Source organism: Psammomys obesus, unplaced genomic scaffold, assembly GCF_907164565.1.
Source record: "Psammomys obesus unplaced genomic scaffold, mPsaObe1.curated_primary_1811, whole genome shotgun sequence".
Taxonomy (NCBI): domain Eukaryota; kingdom Metazoa; phylum Chordata; class Mammalia; order Rodentia; family Muridae; genus Psammomys; species Psammomys obesus.
The window spans coordinates 126,667-151,527 of NW_026587759.1; the positions used below are offsets into that span (position 1 = coordinate 126,667).

Sequence of the window (24,861 nt, forward strand, 5' to 3'; positions counted from 1 at the left end):
AACTAAGCTCAAGTAAGTGAGAAGCTGAAGTGGCTCTGAAGACATGTGTTCAGGCTGTGAGAACTCCCAGACTCAGGGTGTGTTGCTCCCCATGGTTCCCTCAGCCATACAGATAAAAATAAACTGTTCACTCCAGCAGGGCAGAGCAAAGACAGCCCTCATAGAAAAAGTCCTTAGCATTATCAGTACCATTCACACAGGGTACACATGCCCACATCAAGCATGGAGCTATAGGATCAACTTTGAAGACTGAGAATTAGGTTATATCTGGTTGCTGTTACAAGAGGCAAACAGAAACAGCTGTGCTGACATGCCTGTAGTGACCCACAAAACTCCCTTTAGGTATTCAAGTCTAACATTTCATGGTCCAAGAGTACTGTCTCTGTCTGTTACAAGATGAAACGGTCTTTGTTAGAATAAAGCGGTGGCAGGGGATGGGTGTTTTGGCAGGTCCATGCCAAGAATGCAAGTGTCACTAAGAAATCACTCCAGGCAACAAATCTAGAGCAAGAGGTTTATTGAGGGAGCAGGGACAGCGAAAGGCTGTGCTGATGTGTGGACATGAGTCTGAGATAGCGACAGAGGACAGAGAGAATGGACAAGTAAGACAGAAAGGGAGAGTGAGAGGGAAAAGAAGGGAGAGAGGGTGAAAGAGAGAATTTCTGGGGTGGCCAGCACCGCACTGCTGCCACTGAGTTGCTTGGAGGAGCCCCTAATTTACAACAGTCGTGTGTGACAAACTAGAGGCTGTGCTTTAGAAGCACTCATAAACAAGCGAAGTCAGGGAAGTGACTGCTGTCGTATGGGCCATTTAAGAAAGTTAAGTACCTCTTCAATCTTCTTTTTCTTCTCCTGGGGAGAAACTGCACTTCTAGTCACTCCTGCAGACTGCGCTTTCAGAACTTCCCCTGTAGATTTCTGAAAAAAGAAAATACAAAAGGTATTTAAAGGTGATCAAAGTTCAACTGTGATAAACAGAACTAAAACTTTCTTTTTACATCAAAGATACTTTCTAGCAAACACCTCCTTTATAGGAATAAAAGTAGTACCTCTTTCTCAGTTTGCTTTCCAGTCGGAGAACTACAGGTGAAATCAGATGACAAGGCATCTATAGCATCATCAGTCCCCATGGGTTTCTAGAGAAAAGAGCACAGAGTAACTTCTTGGAGCCAAGCCAAAGATTAGTACAGCAAAGAAACAACCTTTGCATTCTTTAGATAGTAAATGAGAAATGTTAATGAAATAACTCAGAAGGAAACCATGTTTGGAAGGAAGTGGGCATTCTTCCTCCTTTTCCCATGATAATTATTATTTACTATATCCTTTTATCTTCTTGACTATATATATATTTGTTTGTATATATGTATATACTTATATATATATATATCTATATATATGTGTGTGTGTATGTATGTATGTATGTATTTAACACAGAGCCTTGTATACACTAGGCAAATACTTTGCCACTAAGATACATCCCCAGATAGCATTTTACTTTTTAAGACCTAAATTACCCAGCGCCTAAATTACCTAGGCTGACCTTGAGCTCAGCCTCATAAGTAAATAGGATTACAGGACTATACTACCAAACCCAGTTTGGTACTGGTTTTTTTATGCCCCCAAACAAAGAACACAGTGTTGATGCAGATCTTAGAAGGAATGCATAAAAACTTACAGGGGATTCTGGAGGAGGTGTGGCAATCCCTTCTTTTTTCTGAAACAAACATGAAAAAAGTAGACAAGGCAAGATTAATTCTTCTGATTGATAAAATGTATTCGCAGTCAATGATGAGCTAAACTGTGTGCTTTCCCACTCATATGCTGAGGTCCTGAAGAACCTCAGAATGGTACCTTTATGTGGATATGGGATCTCTATGTAAGGAATCCAATAAAGCAAGGTCATTTGTGGGACTATTGTCTATATGAATAACAAGAATTTGAGCCCAGAGAAAAACAAAGAGGGAAGGTAATGTGAAAGGATGAGGGCGAAGATAGCCACCTATAAGCCTAACAAACAGGCCTACAAGAAAGCTACCCCTCCGAGCCCTCAGAAGGAGCAAGATGTTCCCACACCCTAATTGTGATTTCTAGCCTCTAGAAACACCAGACAACACATTTCTCTTAGTTTAACTACCCAGTCTGTAGTATGCTGTCAGGGAAGTACCAAAGGAACACACAGAGGGTATTTTTCAATAATAACAACTGTATATGTTCCATTCAATTGTCTAGAATTTTACATTGTTATGAAATTATCTTCTAAGAAGGATGGTGAGATAAAAGTGAATGATAACTTACATCCAGAAGTTTCCTGTACTCTGGAGGAATAGTCCCTTCCTTTTTACCCAATTCCTCAGTATAGGTAGAATACATTGGGTCCTGGAAGAAAATTACATACTAAGACATATTATGCAATTAATCTACTGAGGATGATATGTGGATCCAAAGCACTAGTCTAGTACTATTTTTTCTGTAACTATTAAGATGAAAACAAATCATTAAGAAGCCTAACATAACCCTAAAGTTCTAATGGTATACTAACAATTACTCAATTAGTTTCATAGACAGCACTCTGCACTTTAAGTCCATCATCTCTATCATTTTCTAAAGAATTGTCTTTTTTTTCTGTGTTTTTTATTCTTTATAAACTCTAGAAGTAAATACTTTGTAACTTTTGAAAATATTTTCATCTAACATATGGTTTATTTTTAATATCAGGATACATGTAATTTTATCACTTTTTAGAAACTGAAGTAAAATATATTTTAAAAATATTATTGTGACTGTAGGAATAAATATTTCTAAACAATTCATAAACAATTTATATACATCATAACTTTGAATGTTTTCAAATACTCTATAAATAGTACCATTTTGCTGCTCTGGTTTATTTTATTCAACATTATGGCTTTGTAATGTATCCATGATGATGCATGAGGACACCATTCTCCCTTTATGAAGCACAGAATAGCTTCCTATCTTCTGTGGACCATATTGTTTCCAAATGTTATCCTTCTCCATACATAGGGACTCTAGGGTCTCTCTGGAGGGGTTTTGTGACTGAAGGAGACACATCTTTAATAGGTAATGCTAAATTCAGCTGTCGGATTTTTTAACTTTTGGCAGTCTGGTTGAGCCAATGGCACCACCCCATGATTTATTTCATTTTCCCAATTCCCTGATAAACCTTCATGTTACCTGTTCGTCGTCAAAGCAACTGTCTCAGTACAGAAAATTTTTCTACTGTTTTTCTATTTGTTGTAAACTGAAGAAGCGAATATATAATGGTATCTGTAGAAAATGTTTTCATGTAACGTACAACGTTTTCATACACATTGTTCCTTGGAAATTAAGAATAGATTCAGGATCATAAGGATAGACTCAGGATCATAAGGATCCAAAACTCAAAATAAATTCAAGTCCACTGCATCAAATCTAAAGGACAGAAAACAAGACTTTCTGACCTAGTTAGCTGCTCCAGTAAGAGTTTTAGCATTATCAGATGTTTTCTGAATCAATGCAACTGTGTAGCTAACTATTTCCATCCTCACCACTAAGTTCTGGTTTTTAATATTAATGCTGATCTCATCCTGCTTCTACATGGTCAACAGAACATAGTAAGCAGTCCTGTGTTTGACAGCCATGGCTTTATTTGCTTTCCTACCACTGAGGATGAGTTCTTACTGGCATCTGATCACATACCAAAACTACTGGTCCAGTGTATGGTGGATCATCTTTCTTAGAATCCTCAGGTTCACCTAAAGAGTCTATCAGGTCATCCAAAGCAGCATCCATGCCTGACTGGAAATGAAAGAGAGAAGATAAGTAAATGTTATTGGTAGATATATTTCCCTTGGTTTTTAACTACAAAATGTATCAAATACTATAACTTCTCCAAGTTCAATAATAGTTAAAGTCCAGTCCATTTTACTATGAAGATTTTTCATCATTATTATTATAACTATTTATTATAATTTATTCACTTTGTAACCCTGTTGTAGTCCCTGCCTCATCTCCTCCCAGTCTCACCCTTCTTCCCTCTTCCCCACTAGATCCTTCCCCTATGACCCTAGCCTATCAGGTCTCATCAGGACCATCTGGATCATCTTCCTCTATGGCCCAGTAAGTCATCCTCACCAAGGAAAGGCAATCAATGAACAGGCATCCAAGTGCATGACAGTGTCTGTTCCCCTTACTAGAGAACCCAAATGGACAACCCATGAACTACATCTGAGCAGGGGTGTAGGTTCTCTCCATGTATGGTCCTTGGTTGATTCATCAGTCTCTGCAAGACACCCTGGGCCTAGATATTTTGGCTCTGTTGGTCTCCTTGTAGAGCTCCTATCCCCTCCAGGCCTTTCTATCTCCCACTTCTTTCATAAGACTTCCTGCACTCTGCCCAAAGTTTGGCTATGAGTCTCAGCATCTGCTTCCATACCCTGCTGGGTAGAGTCTTTCAGAGGACCTCTGTGGAAGGCTCCTGTCCTGTTCTCTGTTTTCTCCTACTTCTAATGTTTATCCTGTTTGCCCTTTTGAATAAGGATTAAGCATCTTTCCTAGGGTCTTCTTTGTTGTTTAGCTTCTTTAGGACTATAGATTTCAGTATGTTTATCCTATATTTTATGGCTAATATCCACTGATAAGTGAGTATAGGGTTACCTCACTCAGGATGATCTTTTCTAGTACCATTCATCTGCCTACAAACTTCATGATTTCTTTGTTTTTAATTGATCAGTAGTATTCTACTGTGTAAATGTACCACAACTTCTATATCCATTCCTCATTTGAAGGACATCTGGGTTGTTTCCAGATTCTGGCTATAACAAATAAAGCTGCTACAAACATGGTTGAGCAAATGTCCTTGTTGTATACTTGAGTATATTTTGCATACATACCTAGGAGAGCTATAGCTGGATCTTGATGAAGCGCTATTCCTAATTGTCTGAGAAAACGCCGATTAATTTCCAAAGTGGTTTTACAAGTTTACATTGCCTCCAACAGTGGAATAGGGTTCCCCTTTCTCTACATCCTCTCCAGCATGTGTTCTCATTTGAGTTTTTGATCATGGCCATTCTGATGGGTATAAGGTGAAATCTCAGGGTTGTTTTGATTTGCATTTTGCTGATGACTAGGGATGTTGAGCATTTCTTTAAGTGTTTCTCTGGCATTTGATAATCCTCTATTGAGAATTCTTTGTTTAGCTCTGTTCCCCATTTCATGCAGAAAGGCAAAGGGGATGGACATTGGAAGAGGGAGAAACCAGGCAAACAGGACGGGAGCCTACAACAGAGGGCCGTGGAAAGACTACCCAGCAAGGTATTGAGGAGATGCTGAGACTCATAGCCAAACTTTGGGCACAGTGCAGGGAATCTGATGAAAGAAGACGGAGACAGGAAGACCTGGAGGGGACAGGAGCTCCACAAGGAGAGCAACAGATCAAAAAATTCTGGGCACAGGGGTCTTTTCTGAGACTGATACTTCAGCCGAGGACCATGCATGGAGATAATCTAGAACCCATAGAACCCCTGCACATCTGTAGCCCATGGCAGCTCAGTTTCCAAGTGGGTTCCAGTGGCTGGCTCTTTGATCACCTCCCCTTCATCGGGGAGCAGCCTAACCGGCCATAGAGGAAAACAAAGCAGCCAGTCTTGATGAGACTTAATAGGTTAGGGTCAGAGGGAATGGGAGGGACCTCCCCTTTCAGTGGACTTAGGGACAGGCATGGGAGGATATGAGAGAGAAAGGGTGGGACTGGGAAGGGATGAGGGAAGAGGCCATAGCAGGTATATAAAGTGAATAAACCGTGATTTATAAAAATATAAATAAATTAAAAAAAAAAGAAATGCAAGGATTAGCTATATGGTATTTGTTGCTTTTCAGTTTCTCCCATAATTTCATACTAACAAAATCTGTACACAGAAACTCTTCCAAATAATCTATTTCAATAATAAATGACCCTGTATTTGTCCATGTTTCTCAGTTGCTTGCCCACTAGATAGCTCTAAAGAGAAATCATGTGAGATCAATGGTAAAGATATATGAATTGACAGTGTAGTCTGCCAACATGAAATCACATATTAATGAATACTTGCTGCCACCTCATTTTGTAGTTATGGATGCCTCACTATGACTAGGCACCTTAGTGGAAAACAGTAGACTGGGAAAGAACTTCACTACACACCTCAAATGTAAAAGTATCACAGAAGATGTCTGATGATTTCTCTTTAGAACTACAACATTCTCACATGGTTTTAGGATTTGTCAGATTTTTCATAATGTAATAAAAATTAAGGCCTATTAGCTTTTGACCATTTTTTTCCCCTTTTTACTACTATTGTGGTTTCTTGGGGAAGAGGGATAGATTTTTTTTTTTAAAAAGTATTTTATATTTTTTACCAGAGAGGTAAAAAAGAATGATTAGACAGTCCTTAGAACCCTCAAGTCTCACACAGCCATGTATATTGTTATACAACACATATTTCTAGAAGAGAAAGTATAAATGAACTTAGTGTAATGGAACTAGAATTTTCAAAATAGACATTTACACCATGAAATGGTACAAACACAGTATGAAATCCACACTTTCAACTCAGTCATAATTTATTTTAATACTAAGCCACTAAATTTTTCCTTTAAAAGCACAAGCAATGAGGCTCAGACAAGCGGCGGAGGAAATGTCTGATGTTGAGATGCTATGTGATCTCCATACCTTGTCAGCTGGCTTAGTCAGTTTGGACGCCACTGATGAAGCTGGTGTTAATGATTTCTCTTCTTTTTTCTAGTGAGAGTTTAGAAGGACTTTAGAAACTTGTATACATCTTTATGAAAAGGCATTATGACACATTTAAGATTATTTAAAAGGCCTAGATCGTGTACTAGTCCCCTGATCTGCTCTGGGCAGTAATGGTACTCACTTCAGAACAACTATAAACATTAAACCTGTTTAATGATGGGAAAGAGAAGCTTGGAGATATCAGGTTCATGGAAGAAAATGGATGTATCTGATTGTGATAGACTGGTTTAGGTACTTGACCAATACAAGAAAAAAATATGTAAAAAGGCAATTAAAATGTTATTTTGTATACGAAAGAGATGGAGGTGGAAGAGAAGGAAAAAGAGAGGGAAGGGGAGCAGAGGAAAATAGGAAGGGAAAGATCAAGAGTGGGAAAAGAAGGAAGGTAGGGGTGACGAGGCACCTTGCCCTGGGGTGCAGAGCAAGGAACAAAACCATGAACTGCACCAGGACTGCCTGGTCCTTTGTGGACTTGTTCCAGGCCCTGCAACCCTAAAAGCTCTTTCTGAGGCTGCTACTTGTGGCTACTGTTCCCTGGGTCTTTGCTTCCACTCATCAAGATCACTATGTCTCCTGCCTTGGTATGTCATTGTTCCTTCCTTGATTTGTTTATTACATTTCTCCTTCTCATCATTAATTACTGCAGTTCCTGTCCAAGACAGCTAGTAACATTCCAACCTGAAATCTTCCTGCCTCTGTCCAGACATCATCCCTGAAGCTGATGCTGGGGAGCATCACTACACCAGCTCTTATGTCTTACACTTGCCTCAGAAAAGCAGCATCCTGATTCTGCTGTTGTGTTTGTAAGCTTGACTTGGGCATCTCTTATGCAGTTTCCAATAGCACATATTCTGTATGTTCCTGACTTGTGAGGGTGGTCTATCTTAAATTGTGAGGCTATTTCATTTAGGACCATCCAGGGCCGTGTATCATTTAAAAGCATCAAATTTGAACAGCAGATCCCAGGCTGCCTACATTTGTACACCAGCAATGTCATGCACAGATACTTGAGACTTATGAGTCACTTCCCCTATCCCTTGGTTTTATAGTGATGTGAGGACAATGATGGTACCTACTTAGGGGTTGTGAGGATTTTGTTAATGAAAATCAGTGTTTAACATTTGTATGCATAATATAGTATTTGCTATATAATTAAATGCCAAATAAACAATTGTTGTGATTTGTGTGATGAAACTGTGTCAGGTGCAAGGCACAGTCTGGGCATCTGAACCTCCATCCAGAAGTCAGCTATCATCTTGTGTAGATACACACTCACACACCTTCTTGTTCCTTCTTCCTGTCTCAATCTTTTCCATTCTTACTATCTCCTCTCTCTCCCTTTCCACCTCTCCTTTACCCTTCCCTTCTACTCCTTCCCTTCTTCTGGACATCAAACAATACTTTAATTTTTTTGCTTAAGAAATTTCTTAAGTCTGTCAAACACTTAAATTTAGTCTAGCCTAAATTAGGCACATCCTTTTCTCCACATGAATGCAACAGGCTTCTGCCAACCTCTCAAAAGGTAACCAGAGGCTCAGGTACTGTGCTGCAAGCCCTCCCTTCTTCTTTTTTTTTTTTTAAGTGATACAAAGCAAAAGGAATTTATTTACAAAATGTCATACTTCAACAGTTACAGTCAAGAAACAGGATATTAATCAACAGTTAACTAAGAGACTCCACTATTGTGTTTAGGCCCAGAGTGGTTTCTCTTACTAGCTAGAAAGATGTCCTTCTGAGGCCTCCATTTGTGCAAGGGCAATCATTTAACCAAAGGGGTCTGTGCCCTTAGCACCTGATACTTGTGGGTTCAGCTGAGCCATGTTTCTTGGCTTTCTTTTTCTCCACCCTGGTTAGTTTTCTACTTTTCTCCTTCTCTGTTGACTCCATCCTCTTTTCTCCTCCATTATCAGCTCCTTTCTCAGCTTCCTCTTTTTATTGTCAGCTCCTTTCTCTCCCTCTTTATCCTGAACACTGCTGGAAACAGCTTTGCATTAGCCTTCCTGGTTCCGAGCAATTTCATTTGCAAAACATTGAATCCTGTGTGCAAAGATGGTGTTTTCCTCAGTGTAGCCCTGGGGACAGTCCAGTCTCAGCAAAGTGGCACAGTTGTAGTCTTCTATGAACCCTTCAAACTTTAAGTAGAATGGCCTCCACTTCTCTTTAGCTGATTTTGATTTGAGTTCTTCTGGGTCCACAACACATCTACTCTGAACTTCTCCAAATTTTAACGGAACTCAAGAGTAGATCTGGTCATCTACTTTGTGTCTGTAATAGAATCCAGCATGCTGCATTGTTTGAATGGCCCAAGCCATTTCAATATCAGGTTCATTGCCATACGACTCGGCCAAGAAAGAGTATGGGTGATGGACACCACTTCCCCAGAAACCAGCTCTTTGCTTTCTCTAGCAGCATCCATAGTACACACAGGTAAGTGTGGCTTTCCCTTGCTGGCAAGGCCTCTACTCTTTTTTAATTTTTTTTATTAATTACACTTTATTTACTTTTTATCCCCCCTGTAGTTCCCTCCCTGCTCCCCTCCTAATCCTTCCCTTCCTTCCCCTTCTCCATGCATGCCCCTCACCAAGTTCACAGGTAGGGGAGGGCTTTTCCTTCCTTCTGATCCTAGTCTGTTAGGTCTCAAGGAGTGGCTGCATTGTCTTCCTCTGTGGCCTGGTAAGGCTGCTCCCCCCTCAGGGGGAGGTGATCAAAGAGCAAGGCCTCCATTCTTAAAGAGGCACTTGCTTTCAGTCGTGACCCTGTGCTTGGACCACATAGGGAGAACCTCCATAAGCTTGGTGCTGGGGCATCTGTTTTGTCTTCTTTCAGTGTTATCAGCCAACTTATGTCAGATTCCGCCAGGACATTGTGCATTACTCTGCCCTCTTTGGCCAACTCCTTCCTAAATATGAAGGCTTTGACTCTGCAATAACTTTGAATATCTCCCCTCTTTTCTTCTATTACAGGTCTAAGTTAGACTACATAATTACTTACCAGCATCACTGAAACAGCTCCTAAGCATCCATTACCCTCCTGTCACTAACCACAAGCTCTAGCAGCCTTAACCTGTTTTTCTGGTCTTGCTGCCATCTCTGCACTCTCTGTGCTTTCTGACGCTGGAACATGTTTGTGACCAGAACTAATGTGAAACTTGTCAACAGCTGAAGTGTATGCAAGCCTGGATTCCAAGGTGTCCTTCCAGGTCTACCTTAATAGGGAGATACTCTTTCAAAGTCTTGTGAATTCCCTGAGTCAGACAGAACCCACCCTTTCCACATAAAATGTCTCTTTAGAGGGTCCTCTCTTAATCTGCTCTGAGTTAAAGTCTCAGCTATTTCAACAAGAGATGGGCTAGCCTGCAGCTAGCACATTATACAGTCAACTATAATTCTTCAAACCTGCCACATACTTAAATAAGATAGGTCTGATTAGTCCTACTTAGTTGGGGATGAATCAGGAATAAAATAAAATAAAATAAAATAACTGCCCTAGGGTGATAATGGGGTCCTGAGAGAATATACAAGTAATCTATTGCAAAACCCCTCATTTGTGAGTGTTTTTACTTAAAGGTTTTGTGAGTTTGTTTAGAATAATGTTCCTAGCATCACAAGATCCAAGAAAGCAAACTGTCTCAGGGCATGTGTCAAAACTTTTTTACCTTACTCTCTGACTTTTTGCATGTTCCCAGACTGGCATCTGAAGCTCCTCCAAGGCAGGCTTCCTGGAACTGCCCAGCACGTCTAGGATCATGCTGTGAAGGCTTGCCATGCTACCAACTCACACCCTTGCTGTGACTATGATTTAGTGTCAAGGCTGCTGCTGCGAACATTCAAAGCTGAGTGTAATGTCTACTCAAGTGCTTATGAAGGTTTTATGTACTTGATTTTATACCTGTGAATCTGGGAGGCATGGCCTGAGCCAACTTACATTTTAATTACTTTGGTATTAATACTAGGCCTGATATACCAGGTGTCCAATATATATTTATTGGATATATACATTTCAAAATTATTTCAGTACTTTTTCTCACTTTAAATTTCCAAAAACATATGCTCTTCTTCACAAAGATTCACTTATAAGCAGTGTATATTATTTCTCTTTTTTAAATTATTTATGAATGTCAGGTTGTAGGCTGATGAGCACGGAGGCTCATGTTATATCTGCATGTGAGCTCACCTTATCGATCGCCTTGTCCGATGCCTCAGCCACAGTCACACCTGCAACCATCTTCCCTCCACCCGCAGAAGGAATATCTTCTGATTTTGTCTGCGAAGAGAGATAGAAGAGTGACAGGACTAAGTATCTTTTGACTATGACCAAGATCTTGAATTTCAAATATTATCAACAGCTACAATAGTTCCCTGGCCCAAGTTTAGAGGGTCCTAGGAGGCAGCCTCATTTAAAAACTTTCTGCTTGGGAGACACCAGCGTCATAGACAGTACATTTCCCTAACACTTATCTGCTGGCTTTTTTCAGGCCCTCCATAATTCCACATTCCTAGAATGCTTCTTGCAAAACTAATGCAACAACAGCACCCAGCCATTACAGTATCAAATGAACCTATTGTAACCCCACGGATTCAACTGTGCGCTTTGGGCAAATAGGGTCCACACCTACTAGTAAGTCAACATTTAGTGGATTCACACTTATCAAGCTCACTTTTGGGTCTGCTGACTTCTCGGATACCATCTGCTCATTTGATCTGGAAACTGTTTTTTCTTTATGAGCACGTGTACTTCTTGTATCTGATGCAGGCTTGGGAACGTTTGGGGGCTGAAAGCACACATATATATTATTAATATAATGGCAATTTTAAACAGTTCTGATATTTTTCTTTATAGAATAAAAGCTGTTTATAAGAGTTGTGCTTTTTGCAGTTTTGAATTGTGTAAATGTCAATTAGCATAAGGTAAATATCTGAAATACTGCATCCTCCCAAAATCTTCCTTAAGAATCACTGAACACTTGGGTGGTAGTAGATCATGGAGGCAGAGGCAGGCGGATTTCTGAGTTCAAAACCAGCCTGGTCTACAGAGCTAGTTCCAGGACACTCAAGGTATCTCTCAAAAAACCAAACCAAAACAAAACAAAAATCCCGAACACCACTGTTACAACATGATTGCACTGGGTCAGCTGAGGAAACAAGTCAGTCACAAGTCACTACAGACACCACTGCACAGGAATCCTAGCAATAGGCACTCACCTCCAGACCTTCCTTTGCTTTTCTCTCTTGAGACTTTTTCTCATGAACCATAGGTGGCTGTTAATTTTGAAGAAGTAAAAACTGAATTATTTTATTAAAATCTACTATTCTTACAGTTCCAAATTGTCCTAAGAATACAATTTCAACTAAACCATTCTGTCCTCAGGAGAAGCTCCAGGCATACACTATGGTCAGCAGTGGCTGCTAGCAGTCTCTATCGTTGGAAATTATCAGAAAAAGGAAAAACTGAGTTCCTTCTCTAGAAATATTTCTTCAAAGACACATTTCTCTAAACTCCTGGCTGCCTTGCACATTCCCTAAGATCAATCCGTAGCTGCCAGACTACCTACAAAGGCATCAAAGACTAGGGTGAGCATTAAGTGTGCTGAGGAGTGACACCCCACAGCCCACTGAGTTCATTTTGAAGATCTCTGCTCAAAGGAGATGAAATATGGTAATATCCCCAAAGTCCCAATTCTCTTGACATTTGGTAGATAAACCACAAGCACTGAAATGTGGAACAGAAAACAGTTTTCACTTCATTTCTAAATTCTTCCCTCTAGAGGTCACTATGCAAAGGCTGCAGGCATGTATGCACCCCTTGGCCCCATCTGTATCTGTGCATCCAATGTTTGCCTCAGTTCTCTGCCCTACAGCAAACCTTATGGTCCTAAGAGTTTGCTTAAACAACTGAAAGAATAACACGCAGCACTGTACTAAGGGGAAAGCTGTGTTGAAGGGAAAGATGGCCCCTGGATTCCACCTTTCTATGAAGGCAGAATGACTTTGGTTTGGACACCCAAGTGTAACGGAAGCACGAAGAGTTGTTCCCAGGTGAAGGGGCCTGATGTTATGAGGAGACTCGTTACATCTCCCCCACCCAGAGAAGACTGTCAAGATAAACCTGCACGCTATCATCCAGGGAACACACTGCTCCTGCTATTTCAAGGAACCTATAACTTGCACTGTCTTTTGTCCTTCTAAAATTACCAGTGCATATGAGTGTACATGTCTGTGCATTTGTGTGTGCCTATGTGTATGTGTACATGTGTGCACTCACGTGTGCATGAGTGTGAGCATGTGTGAGTGTCTGTATATAGACGTGTGCTTGCACATGCATATGTCAGAGTGATAAAGTTAAAAGGCGATTTTCAGGAATTGTTGTGTTCCTGCGGTGGGCTCTAGGGTTTGAATTCAGGTTGACAAAGAGAGCATCTTTACTTACCAGACCATCTCCTCTGCTTGATCTTTTCTCCTTTGTTTCGTTCTTTAAAAGAAAAAGATTAAAATTTACATTTGAATAAAATAATTTGTGAAATACTTTAAAATATATTTTAACAATGTATGAATTTAATATTATAAATATTTTATGTGTACTCTATTAAGTTATATTTAACAGAATAGTCAAAGTAATTTAAATTAGCTGACAAATCCCTTTAGCCTTAAAGGAAACTACTCATTCATTATTATTTTAAAAAGGGTCAGAATAATTCACTCACAGACTTAAATTATTTACCTCACTTGGTTGTGACTTCTCAGACTCCGTTTTCACTGCCTAAATTTAGGAAAAAATGATTAAAGAAAAGTTAAAAATAACGCTGGAGATAGTTTAGTAAGATTGTAATAGATTTTCTTCAACTAAATGATTTTGGTATTATCAATATAAAGTTTTGACTTAAGTTGATCACACAGTTCAGATATTACTAGCCGTATGGCAGGTAACATTCTGTTTCTTGCTGTGTGGATCAAGCATACACAAAGAGTTTTACTTATAATACCAGCAACATTAGATGCAAGTCTTCCTCCCTTCAAATCCAAGGCTTTATCCCACCAAGTCCCTAACATAACTTTTTTTAAATAATGAAATACTAACTATGGCTGTCAAAGTGTGAAATAATTGGGCAGTGGCAGAGCCGAGGTACAGAGAGTGGAGGTTTTTTTAGTGCCAGGGTGTGCTTGACAGTTAAGCCTAGAAGGAGTCTGTGATGGAGTCATGCCATTACAGAAGATATAGACTGGAATTATAGCACGTGCTGAGAGGCTGAAGTGACTAGTAGACAGAACTGCTGGGCACAATAAACCATATCACCTGTTTTCTGTGCCTTTTCTTGTCAGGTGGATGTGGTCCTTCCATCTGTTTGCTGACTGCAAGGACCTAATATAAGAGCATAAGCCCCAGAGTAATTTCATTTTTATCTGACAAGCTATATAATGGGCCAAAATGTTCATATCAAGACCTATTCTTCAAACCTAACAAACATAACTCCATGAAGATTTAGGAACATAAACAATAGGGTACCCAGCAAGTCTTTCAGCTCTGGTCTAATTTTTTCATGAGGATTTCCATTTATAAAATTAATTTTAAAGGTTCTTTTTTATGTTAAAACTATTACAATCTTGTTTTTTATCTAGTGTTTGACTATGATCCAATGAACACAAACAAAAAAGTCACAACTGTTAATTATAAGCTTTCTGAAATTCTATCCCTAGTTTTAAATACAATTTTGTAAATTATATGTTATATTCTTAAATGTAGAATTGCATTCTAAAGTTCTAAGCATGCTTCTGAAGGACCTTTGGTGCAATGTTTTACCAGACCTTTTACCAGCGAAAGGTGACCTGTCCGAATATACAAACAGCAAAAACCTCTATGAATGCATCAGCCAACATTGATGGAGAGGCAACACAGAAATCAGCACAAAACTTGATTCATGCTCCATAAACTTTCCAAGATAATTGATCATAAAGCAGACTTAGTGCCTCTTGCTACTTTTCCTCTCTTGGATGCTTGATGATGTCAACAAAGCTGCTACTTTTTTGCAGCTTTTTTTTTTTTAACACTCTTTTGTTATTTGAAGAAGCTTAATCAAATATTCTTTTAATTGATCATGCCTGATGCTTTTTTGATGAAGGTAAAATCAGCTTCATGAAATTCCTCCCAGTTATTCCACTATTCCATTGTTTGGGAGAAAAAGAATCAAAGCTCATTATCAAATGTTTTTTATAGAAATTTGGGATTCTTTCACACTGTTTTTGCTGATGAATTTTAGTTTGTGTTCTTCTGTTTGTGAATCTTCTTTTAGTTTCCACAAATGTAATGTATTAAATAAGTTACAAAGGAGATAAGCCAACTAATAGTATCATAGTTTGAATTTATTAAACTTTCAATTTGACAGTTTGGTAATCAAGATATTTCTTGGGAAATATTTAAACTACAATTAAGATGGAGTATTCAGATGCAAGCAGCTATTAATATAATAATTATAATAATATAATAATATAATAATCACAAAAATTATTTTTGGTAGTAATGGTACCAAACATAACACTAATAGGACACACAGTGCCTGAGGGCTTTTCCAGCAGCTCACAGATACCAGAGCTTTTCTTAAGCTCTGTTAGCGGCTCACTTGTTAAGTATCATGATTCTTGGGGACAATAATATTATTATACCTCCTCTCAGTAAATAATTCAAGATCTACAAAGTCAACTAAGTTCCCAAAAGAGTGTGTGATGGAGATGGAGTTGTATATTCAGTTCTGGGGTTGCATGGTCTCTCTACTGGCCAGCAGTTGACGTGCAGTGGGCATTTGCTACCGACAGGCATGGGTCACTGTTTGTTTCTTTATGCCGTCTTCTGAAATCGGCATCATTATCGTTTTTCTTCACATTGTACAGATAAGGAAACTGAAGCAAAGAGGAGATGCCCAGTACCACAGATGGTAAAGAAATGGCACTCTCAGCTATGCTGTCTGGCTCCAGTTCCAGATGCACAAATTCTCAGAAATTACATCATGACTACAGCTTATCTGACTATCCATTCTACAACCAAGGAAAACCAATTCTAATGTTCAAGGTTAAGATATATGAACACAGATACAGACATATAATCCACTTCATATACAGTCAGGCCTACTTGAAAAATGTAAACAAGGAAAGGGTTTTTAATCTCTATTTCCCTGAATTACCATCTTTTCACTAAAAGGTCCAAATATTTGCAGACACGGACCAATGCAGCTCAAGCTCCTGACATCTCCAGAGGAGGTTATTATAATAAGCACTGTGTAGTCATGAGAAACAGCAGAAGTAATGAAGACACAACAATGGAGCTCTGGGATTGAAATACACCAAAGAAAAAGAGTAGAGAACAAAAATGGTTTACATCAGTCAATGGTAATATTTCTTCATGTGTCTCACTTTTGTGCCCCACTTCTCATTTCCTAGCTTCCTTCCTCCTTCTAAAGTTTTGCTTGTTTGTTTTGATTGCCAGGAATTCTTATGACTGGTGCTTTGTGATGCCTGAGGATTGCTGACACTTGCTCTGGAAACCATGGAACATGGAAATAAGCACTGGCCCTCAGGCTAAAACATGGGATCAGACCCAGGCAACAGCTACATGAACCAGAACAATAGAAACAGCCCACTGAGATTTTATTTTGCATTTGTTTTACATAATCTTTCAATAACAAGATAGAGTGAGGTGGCTAGGGACAGACCTCAGAGGTATAGTACTTAGTTGCTTAGTACACATGAAGCCTCAAGGTCCTATGTTCAGTCCCCAGCAGTACAAACATATATGTATATTTGTGTATAAATTCAAATTAAAAAATTAATTTAAAATAAATTTTAAAGCAAAACTTTATAAAATTTAGGTAAATGGACAGTTTGCTCCCAGGTATTTGCACTGTTCTAATTCAAGATGAGGTAAGAGAATCCCAGGTAGTAACTTATGCTGCCACATTCCCAGGAATAGGAAACGACTGAGACCACACAGTGACATGGGAGACAAAAAGCAAACATAAGCTGGAAATTGTAGATTAAGCAAATTGATAAAGCGAAGAGCCAGAAGCTCTTAACACAATCAATTATTGGAATACACTAACAACTTGCAAATGTTTCTAAGAAACAGGTTGAGTTGCAGTAACTATGGTAGAGATGTTTAGACAGTTTCAGTCATGTGTTAGAGCGAGGTTTACCCCATGAAGCACTCACACTCCTTTTATTCTTCTGGAACTAAATGAATAAATACAAGAATAAGTAATCAACAGAGTTGAAAGAAATTTGTCAAAGAGAAGGTACTCTACTCTACAACCCATGTATCAGAAAGCATCTGAAATAACCAGTACCCTTTTCTTTTGTTTCAGTGGTTATTTAGTGTCAGATTTTTCACTTCTAAATGTCTCCAAATATGTTACAACTGTTACCAAAAAGCTAGAATCCCTATTTACTCAGTTCCAGAGAAATATACTCAGAGAAATTATCTCCCTTTTTTTTCAAAAATGTAATCAAGGGCAAAAAATTCCAGCAGTGATTCTTTTGAGAGAGTCTCAAAGAACAGAAACCTCTTAAGAGGAGAATTCACACAAGCTTCCAACTCAGGAAGACGATGTCGACTTCCAGAATGTGTACTTCCTAAGCTAAGGAACACATCTGTGTCCATAGCAACCTACAGTGGCATTCATTCAGGTTGCCTTTCACAGGTTCTTTACCTTAGCTTCTGTGGAACTCATACTGGGAGACTTGCAGCTGGCAGCAGAGGAAGCTGTCACCTAGAAAGGAAAGAAACAAAAAGTCAGACTTGCCATAATCCCCGGCTTAAAGTTACCCTCAGCTTTACTTCATCACACTGCCCTTACCTTTCCACCTTGGTTTTGTCCAGTGTGTAATTCTGTGTTCACAAATTCCAATAGGTATTGCCAGTCATGGGGTAAAAGTCTTTGTGACCAGATCAGATAGGTTCAAATTTAGAGTCTGTTACGTGATTACATAATACTAACCACCTACTTAGAGTTTCTGATCTTCAGTTTCCCACAGACAGTTTTTCTTCAGTAGATAACAATTGCCTTGCAAGTTTATATACATAACTGTCTCATAAACTTTGTTATACTATTAACATTATTTTAGAAAAGAAAATTCACTTTGATACTTGTTAGAACCATTTTGTAAATTTTGTTTAAATCCTAGATAGCTCTGTATTTACCAGCACTCTGTCTGTAAGCCTCAGTTTTTCAGTTATGTAAAATGGGGTATAGTGTCTGTTTTACTAGTTTTATAAGTATTTGCAATAATTGTGTAAAATGTCTGCCACATTATAAATGTTAACAAAACTAGCACATTATTTCTAATGTGAAGTAGTTTGAGTGTGTCGGGAGCCCCACATGTATTTAAATACTTAGTCCCCAACAGATGATTTTTAAGAGCTATGGAACTCTTAAAAATGGAGCTTGGCTGGAGGAGGAGAGTCATTAGGATGGCATAGGCTGTATCCCCCAAACCATGTACTAAAATAAACCCTGCTTTCTTTACATGAATTATTTCAGGTATTGTATTGCAGCCATAACTAACTAACTATTATACATATAAAATTAGAAGTACAACATGAATGGCAATTGTCCTTTGAATGCTATATGAAGAAAAGAGAGATAGAAGGAAGGGAATAGAGAGACCATTGCTGTATTATGTTGGTTCTTCCTTGGAGCACAAGACTTAACAAATGGCAAAATGCCCTCCTTTGGAATGCATGGGAAAGGTGGAGACGTACAAGTGAATCACCTAAGCAGTGGGTGATACTTGAGCAGGTGGATGCATGCATGGTATTGAGTACTGTTCCATTACTTTGCTTGTTTACCCTGATAAATAGATATTTATCATTGTTGCAAATACCAACATAGGTTCACTCAAAACTCTTCCCACCTGAGTCCATTATTCTTTACATCTCAGTGATTCCATCTCAAGAAAGTTGCCTACTTAAGCAACTCACTGTCAAAAAATAGCTGTGGCCTCTGTCAGGAAGGCAGGGGAGTGTACAGTGTGTGTCTCCCTCTGTCTCCAGTGGCTGGCCTTGAGCCACTTCAGAAGCTATGTCAAGAGGCAGCAAAGCCTGTCACTTCTCTCCTCTTCTCCCACTCACATTCCCACTCAAGGGTATGACTCTACTATTACCTACTCCCCATGACCAAAATCACTTCCCACAGACCTCAGCTAACACTGTAGCTCAACTATGGTAACTTACAGATAAAGGACCACAGTTTTAGCAAACTGACTTTTCAAATAAAACCATAAGAACTTATTTTTTTTTTGAGCACTCTTAGGCCGCATCAGGTGTTCCTCCCAACAGTCTGTACACACACACACACACACACACACACACACACACACACACACACACACATACACACACACACACACACACACACTCCATTCCAAGCACTATAGTAACCTCTCTCACATTCTCTTTGGGATAAGAAACTAGAAAATATACAAAGATATATTTTCTTTACAGCTAACTCAGTGGAGAAATACATGAATAGCCATATTTTTCAATGAGAGTAAAACTTGTTAGGGATTAAAGTGCTCATATGCAGATAATTCTAACTCCACAATGTGAACATACAAATTTATAATACAAATTTCTAATCAAATTCATTTAAGTGTTCATTCCTTCAATGGTTTTCTCATCTATGACAAATAAGCAGCAGAAACATTAAAAGATTGTTATAAACTATTTCATTTTTATGAAGATTTGCATATATATGTACTACATGTATGCCTGGTGCCCAGCAAAAGTCAGAAGAAAATGTCATAGAACTGGAACTAGAATTATGGATGGTTGTGAACACCATTTTTGTGCTTAGAATTGAACTAGGATACTCTGCAAGAGCACCAACTACTCTTATCCACTGAACCATCTCTCTAGCTTTATCAAATATTAATTTTAAGCATCTAAATTTATTAAAATATCTAAAAGATGACATATCTTTCGATTATCCCTGCCTGACTACTACTCCATTAAATAATTCCTGAAAGTGAGCCTCATGTACAATAATGGAAGCCAACCAATTATACTAAAACCTCTCCATATAGCAGCTATAAATAAGCATGGTTAAAATGCTAAGGCATTGACTGTCCCTGTCCTCACCATGGACTGCACATTAAGACACATAAAGTTTTCCAAAACTGAAATATGAAGGCTGATTCTTGGGGACTGAAAGCAATGGAAATGACCCTACCCCACTATTCACCACTCAACTCTGCAATATTGTAGCTGGCTCAGCTCTTATTCTATAGGTGAAGGTAAGAAATTTAATGTTTATTATCTTATGTAAATGAATGAATACACCAATAATTGGCCCAACATGAGACCTACCCCATGGTAGAAAGCTATCCCCTGACACTAATAATGATACTCTGCTGTACTTGTAGACAGGAACCTAACTTGACTGTAGTCTGTGAGGCCCCAGCCAGCAGTGGATTGAGACACAGCTGGGACTTGAGCCAAGCATGGGGCGAAGCTCTAGGGTCTTGTGGAAGTGTTGGGGGAAAGTTGAAAAGACCTGGAGGGGACAGGAACCTCACAAGAAGACCAACAGAGACAACCGACACAGTCCCATGGGAGCTTTTAGAGACTGAGACATCAACTAAGGAGCATACATGATCTGGACCTAGGACTCCTACACACATGTAGCCAATGGGCTACTTGGTCTTCACATGGGTTGCCTGGAAATTAGAGGTGGGGCTCTATTTCTAACATGGATTCTATTACTTGCTTCTGGATCACTTGCCCCTGGCAGGGATGTCTTGCTTGGCCTCAAGGGATGACGATATGCTCAGTCCTGATGACTTGATGTGCTGGGGAATGTTGATATGGGGGAGCTCCCCTTTTCTGGGGGAAAAAAGAGAGGGGAAAGAGGAAGGATGGAAAGAGGAGACTTGGAGGAGAGAAAAGAGGGGGCACACTTGGGATACAAAATAATAAACTGAAAATAAAAAAATTTATGAAATAATAAAAACAATATAAAACAAAAGGTCCAACTCAAGCTTCTTATAACAAGTTACATTAAAATAAAACCATGGTGATAAAACTTAACTGTAGATTAAAAATAAAATAAACATTTACTCTTGTAATTTACCTATATTTCCTGGCATTATTTAACAAAGTCTCTTCAAATCTGCATATTCATTATTGTAAGAATTCAAGAAGTTCAATGAAAAACCAGAGAGATGAGAGAAAGATAACTTGCTTTTAAGATGCCTGAAAAAGATAGAAATAGTTTTTTTTCCAAAAGTCTCCCATTCTGAGCACATCAACCTTTCCTCCTGCCACTTACGAATGCACATCTCCAAGGCATAAGCAGAAAGAGCAATGGCTCCCTCTTTGTGGAGTACATCATGCAAAACCAGAAATTGTTTCACTTGCCTTTAAAGTCCCTAAGTCCAGTACTGTATCATCTTCATTTCCAAACCTCCACTGTAGAATAGCTAGGGCATGCTATCCCTGGACACATACCACATAAATATCCCCACCTCTGTGATTATCATGTAAATTGTACTGCTAAGTATATATATTTTTTCTCTCAAAACATGCATATCTCCTGTGCTCTTTAAGGCACATCTCCTGACTTTCAGCCTGGCATTATAACTTCTCTACCTTAGCCAGTCTTGTTGAGAATCCTCTTCCAACCTCAAATGACTCCATCATAAAGAGGAAACGGTAACATCATTGCAACATGAATGCTGCCTCTACCTGATGGACCTCCTTTCAACAAGCTGTCTGTTGAACCCATTCTAACCCTCCACCTCTCTTTAGCACCTTCTCTTGAAAACGTGTGACTAATGAGGCTGCACAAAAAGAGACCATTTGGAAAGGTGGAAAGATTTTGGTTCTGAGAGCCCCTGTAGGTTCTGATCAATGGGAAAAGGTGAGAGAGTAGGGCTTCTGCTGAAGGGATGGACTTCTGGAATGATCTTTTACCAGTTCTGTTGACATAATTCCAGTTAATAGAACAGTTATTCCCTCAGCTACTTACTTCTGTAGCTACACAACAGAGACCTTATCTTCATGCTTGGCTGCCAGAGGTATTCAGCTCCTTCCCAGGCACGTTTACATGGCTTCTGTAGTCCTCACTACCTCCACTGCAGCCAGTCAGTGTCACTTCAGTCTCTTTCCTCCCTTCTACCTGGCTGTTGGTTCAATTCACAAAATAGGAGTGCAGCATTAGTTGCACAGGATTCCTTTCCCAAGTCAGAAATGGCAACTTTAAAATATTCTCCCCCCTGGGAGCACTGACGGCCCTTCATAGTCTTGGACCAGCCTTTGTTGAAGGTTATCAAAAATATCAGGCCCTAGGCTGATATATTTTCCACTTGATATTCTACCAACAGCTTCCTTGTGAGACATTGACCTTTCTTTATTTATTGTCTATTGTAACACTAGAATTGTGGGGTTCTTTCCTCATTCTTCAGATCTTCCTTCTGAAAGCTTCTTTTACCTACTCCATGTTCCTTACTATTCAGTCACAATCATTACCAGTCACTATGACTTATATTTTATTTCTTTCTTAGGATATTGAGTTTTCTCTATAATCTTAAGTGTCTTCTATTGTGACAAGCCTGCTTTGTCAGTATACAACCATACAAAGAGGAGACTGAGCAAGATTCAGGTTAAAATACCTGCATTTTCCTTTTTTTTACCCACTCTCCGGAGCCTTCCTTTCGTCATGTGTACAAAGGGGATGGCGCCCATTGGCTTTGGACTTGTAAGGAACTCAGAGCCCCATATTCAGAAGCAGTGTTGGCTGTCAGCCTTCCACCGTTTCTTTCTTTCTTTTTTTCATTTCTACTAGTGAATGTTCTCCTGGTCTAGTCACAAACCCTCACACTTCGATTATCTATCAAGAATATTGTGATAGTGTCTGGGCTTTGTGCTCCCCGACCCGAATCCCGACTCCAGTTTATCTCTCAATCCTTTTGATCTACAGCTGCCTAAATAAATAGGTCACCTTAGTTCCATACTACTAAGATCAATAGTCTTCTACTATGACTTAGATACAGTTCAGTAGCAGACAGGAGCTCAGAAGTAACTGGTTGACTCCAATCTTGATTGCTTTTTTTTAACTGTCAAGTAACAAACTATAATTTTAATAGCTTTTAACTTTTAGCTTAGAAACAATTATATAATATGTCACAATATTTGTTTAGGTGTTGATGGCTTCTCTGTGCCCTGTATGGGATGTTGATCAAACCTAAGCATCTCCTCACTGCAGCACCATTTATATACGACCAGAAAAGGGCAACTTGGACAAAAGAAAAGACCAATATTAAAAAATTTCTAGATTAAAAAAAACTGACAAGCTGACACTGATTTTTAACTACTAAAATTTGCACTACTAGATGTGCTAGAGAAAAAGCAAGTCATTTCTGATTCCCAACTAGGTTATTGCTTAATGACACCTCTCAGATAACAGAAAAATCATAGGTGTAACCACAGGATCTCAGGATAAAGAATATGAACCCCACAAAGGTAGCAACCAGACCTATCCCAGGTGCAGTGAAGCATGCCAGTTCCCAGAGTTGGCTATACAGAAGTTGCTCAATGTGCATTTGTATGATTTTTTTTTACACAAAAACCCACAAATTATTAGTTTATGGCCCAAGTACAGCACTGTATGAACTTTACTGTATGACCACCAGAAAAATTCACCTACAGAAGAGAAAAACAGTAAAAATAATACATTCTGAACATTTCATCATTGACATGATTCTTGTCATTAATTAGGCGTTGAACATCTTAGAAAAAGGCGAGCAACACAAATAAGCCCCTGAGCCTCTTTGTTCAGGATACCTAGCGAGGGCTTTCCCGAAAAAACCTACACATTCTTTACCAACAGCAGTACTACACCCAATGAATACAAGTGTCCCTGCTTCTTTTTTAATAATGAGTCATTCACTTTAGGAAATAAATATTCAGACATTCAAAATTGTCTACTGTGTATCATGCTTTCATAGCATACATTTGTGTGCCTTTATTAAATACAGCTCTGTTTTTAATAAGAACTGCAATATAGTCAGCTAACATGCAATTTCTTGTGGGGTCATATAAATGGACATGGAGGTTACAAATAAATTTCAAACAGTAAGAGATTTCTAAACATGAAATGACCAAAAATTAATTAAAAATCAAACACATAAAAATAATTGTGAGCTCTCGAGAATTAGCGTGGCAGGTTTGAGATGTAGTGAGAGCTGAGCAATCTGAATGGCTCCAGGAAGGGCAACTGACAATCTTCGGCAAGATTCTTCCAAGAGGAGGATGGCAGAGCTCTACCTGAGTTTGAGGCCTTTCTGATGATGAAGACATGAACTCTCAGCTTCCTATTCTTGCCATAATACCTGCCACTTGCTGCCATGCCTCCCAAACATTAACTCTTCGTACTCTGGAACTGCAAGCACAAATACCCTTTCCTCCATAAAAACAATACAAAACAAAGAATAACTGTAAAGTGTCTCTACAAGTGCCTAACCATGTCACATGATAGGACTTTACTGTGACCTTGGATCTGAACACATAATCCAGCCAATCTGCACTGTGCATTCTATCACATCACTCGGTGCCAATACATGCTTCCAGAGGCACTTCAACTGAGATTACACTCTACCATTACATTGTGAACTACAGTGATTTTACTGTACATATAAAGTTTTCTGATCTTAAAGGCACCTAGGGATTTAGATGTGGAAAACAAAGACTTTTGAACATTTCCTTCGTATCATTCCTCAACATACAAGTTTGGAATTAATTTGAATTGCACTGTGATAAAATGTTTGGCTTTTAAAAAGCAGTTCTTTGAATTGCTGATTTGAGTTTGACAAAGTACACTTAAATAAATTCTGGCTTGGGATTAGGACAGAATGTTCAATAATTTATGAAATAGTTCTACAGATACTTCTGACATTTTGTACTATGTATTTATGTGGAATAGCATTCCCAGCTCTGAAAATTATAAAATCAAAATCTTGATCAACTCCATACTACACTGAAGATGCTGTATGCCCTTCAGTATCAAGAATTCAATTAAGACCTAATTCTTAGCA

At 38.9% G+C, this 24,861-nt stretch overlaps 1 protein-coding gene and 1 pseudogene across 10 annotated transcripts in view; both read right to left on the bottom strand.

Annotated features, from left to right (window-relative positions):
• The window catches only part of Cast (calpastatin), a 99,595-nt gene that overhangs the window by 31,068 nt on the left and 43,666 nt on the right, over positions 1-24,861 (bottom strand). For 5 of the 10 annotated variants that reach the window (XM_055604009.1, XM_055604007.1, XM_055604006.1 and 2 more), the window contains 13 exons: positions 17,481-17,540; positions 14,081-14,146; positions 13,508-13,546; positions 13,217-13,258; positions 11,992-12,048; positions 11,448-11,561; positions 10,964-11,053; positions 6,707-6,775; positions 3,700-3,798; positions 2,296-2,376; positions 1,676-1,714; positions 1,050-1,136; positions 829-918 (listed from right to left, as the gene is read on the bottom strand). In XM_055604009.1, coding sequence (XP_055459984.1) covers positions 829-918; positions 1,050-1,136; positions 1,676-1,714; positions 2,296-2,376; positions 3,700-3,798; positions 6,707-6,775; positions 10,964-11,053; positions 11,448-11,561; positions 11,992-12,048; positions 13,217-13,258; positions 13,508-13,546; positions 14,081-14,146; positions 17,481-17,540 — 933 coding nt within the window. The remainder of the gene's footprint in view (positions 1-828; positions 919-1,049; positions 1,137-1,675; positions 1,715-2,295; positions 2,377-3,699; positions 3,799-6,706; positions 6,776-10,963; positions 11,054-11,447; positions 11,562-11,991; positions 12,049-13,216; positions 13,259-13,507; positions 13,547-14,080; positions 14,147-17,480; positions 17,541-24,861) is intronic. The other 5 variants (XM_055604016.1, XM_055604012.1, XM_055604013.1 and 2 more) reach the window with 3 other exon arrangements.
• On the bottom strand, positions 8,649-9,206 carry LOC129674123 (protein PBDC1-like; annotated as a pseudogene).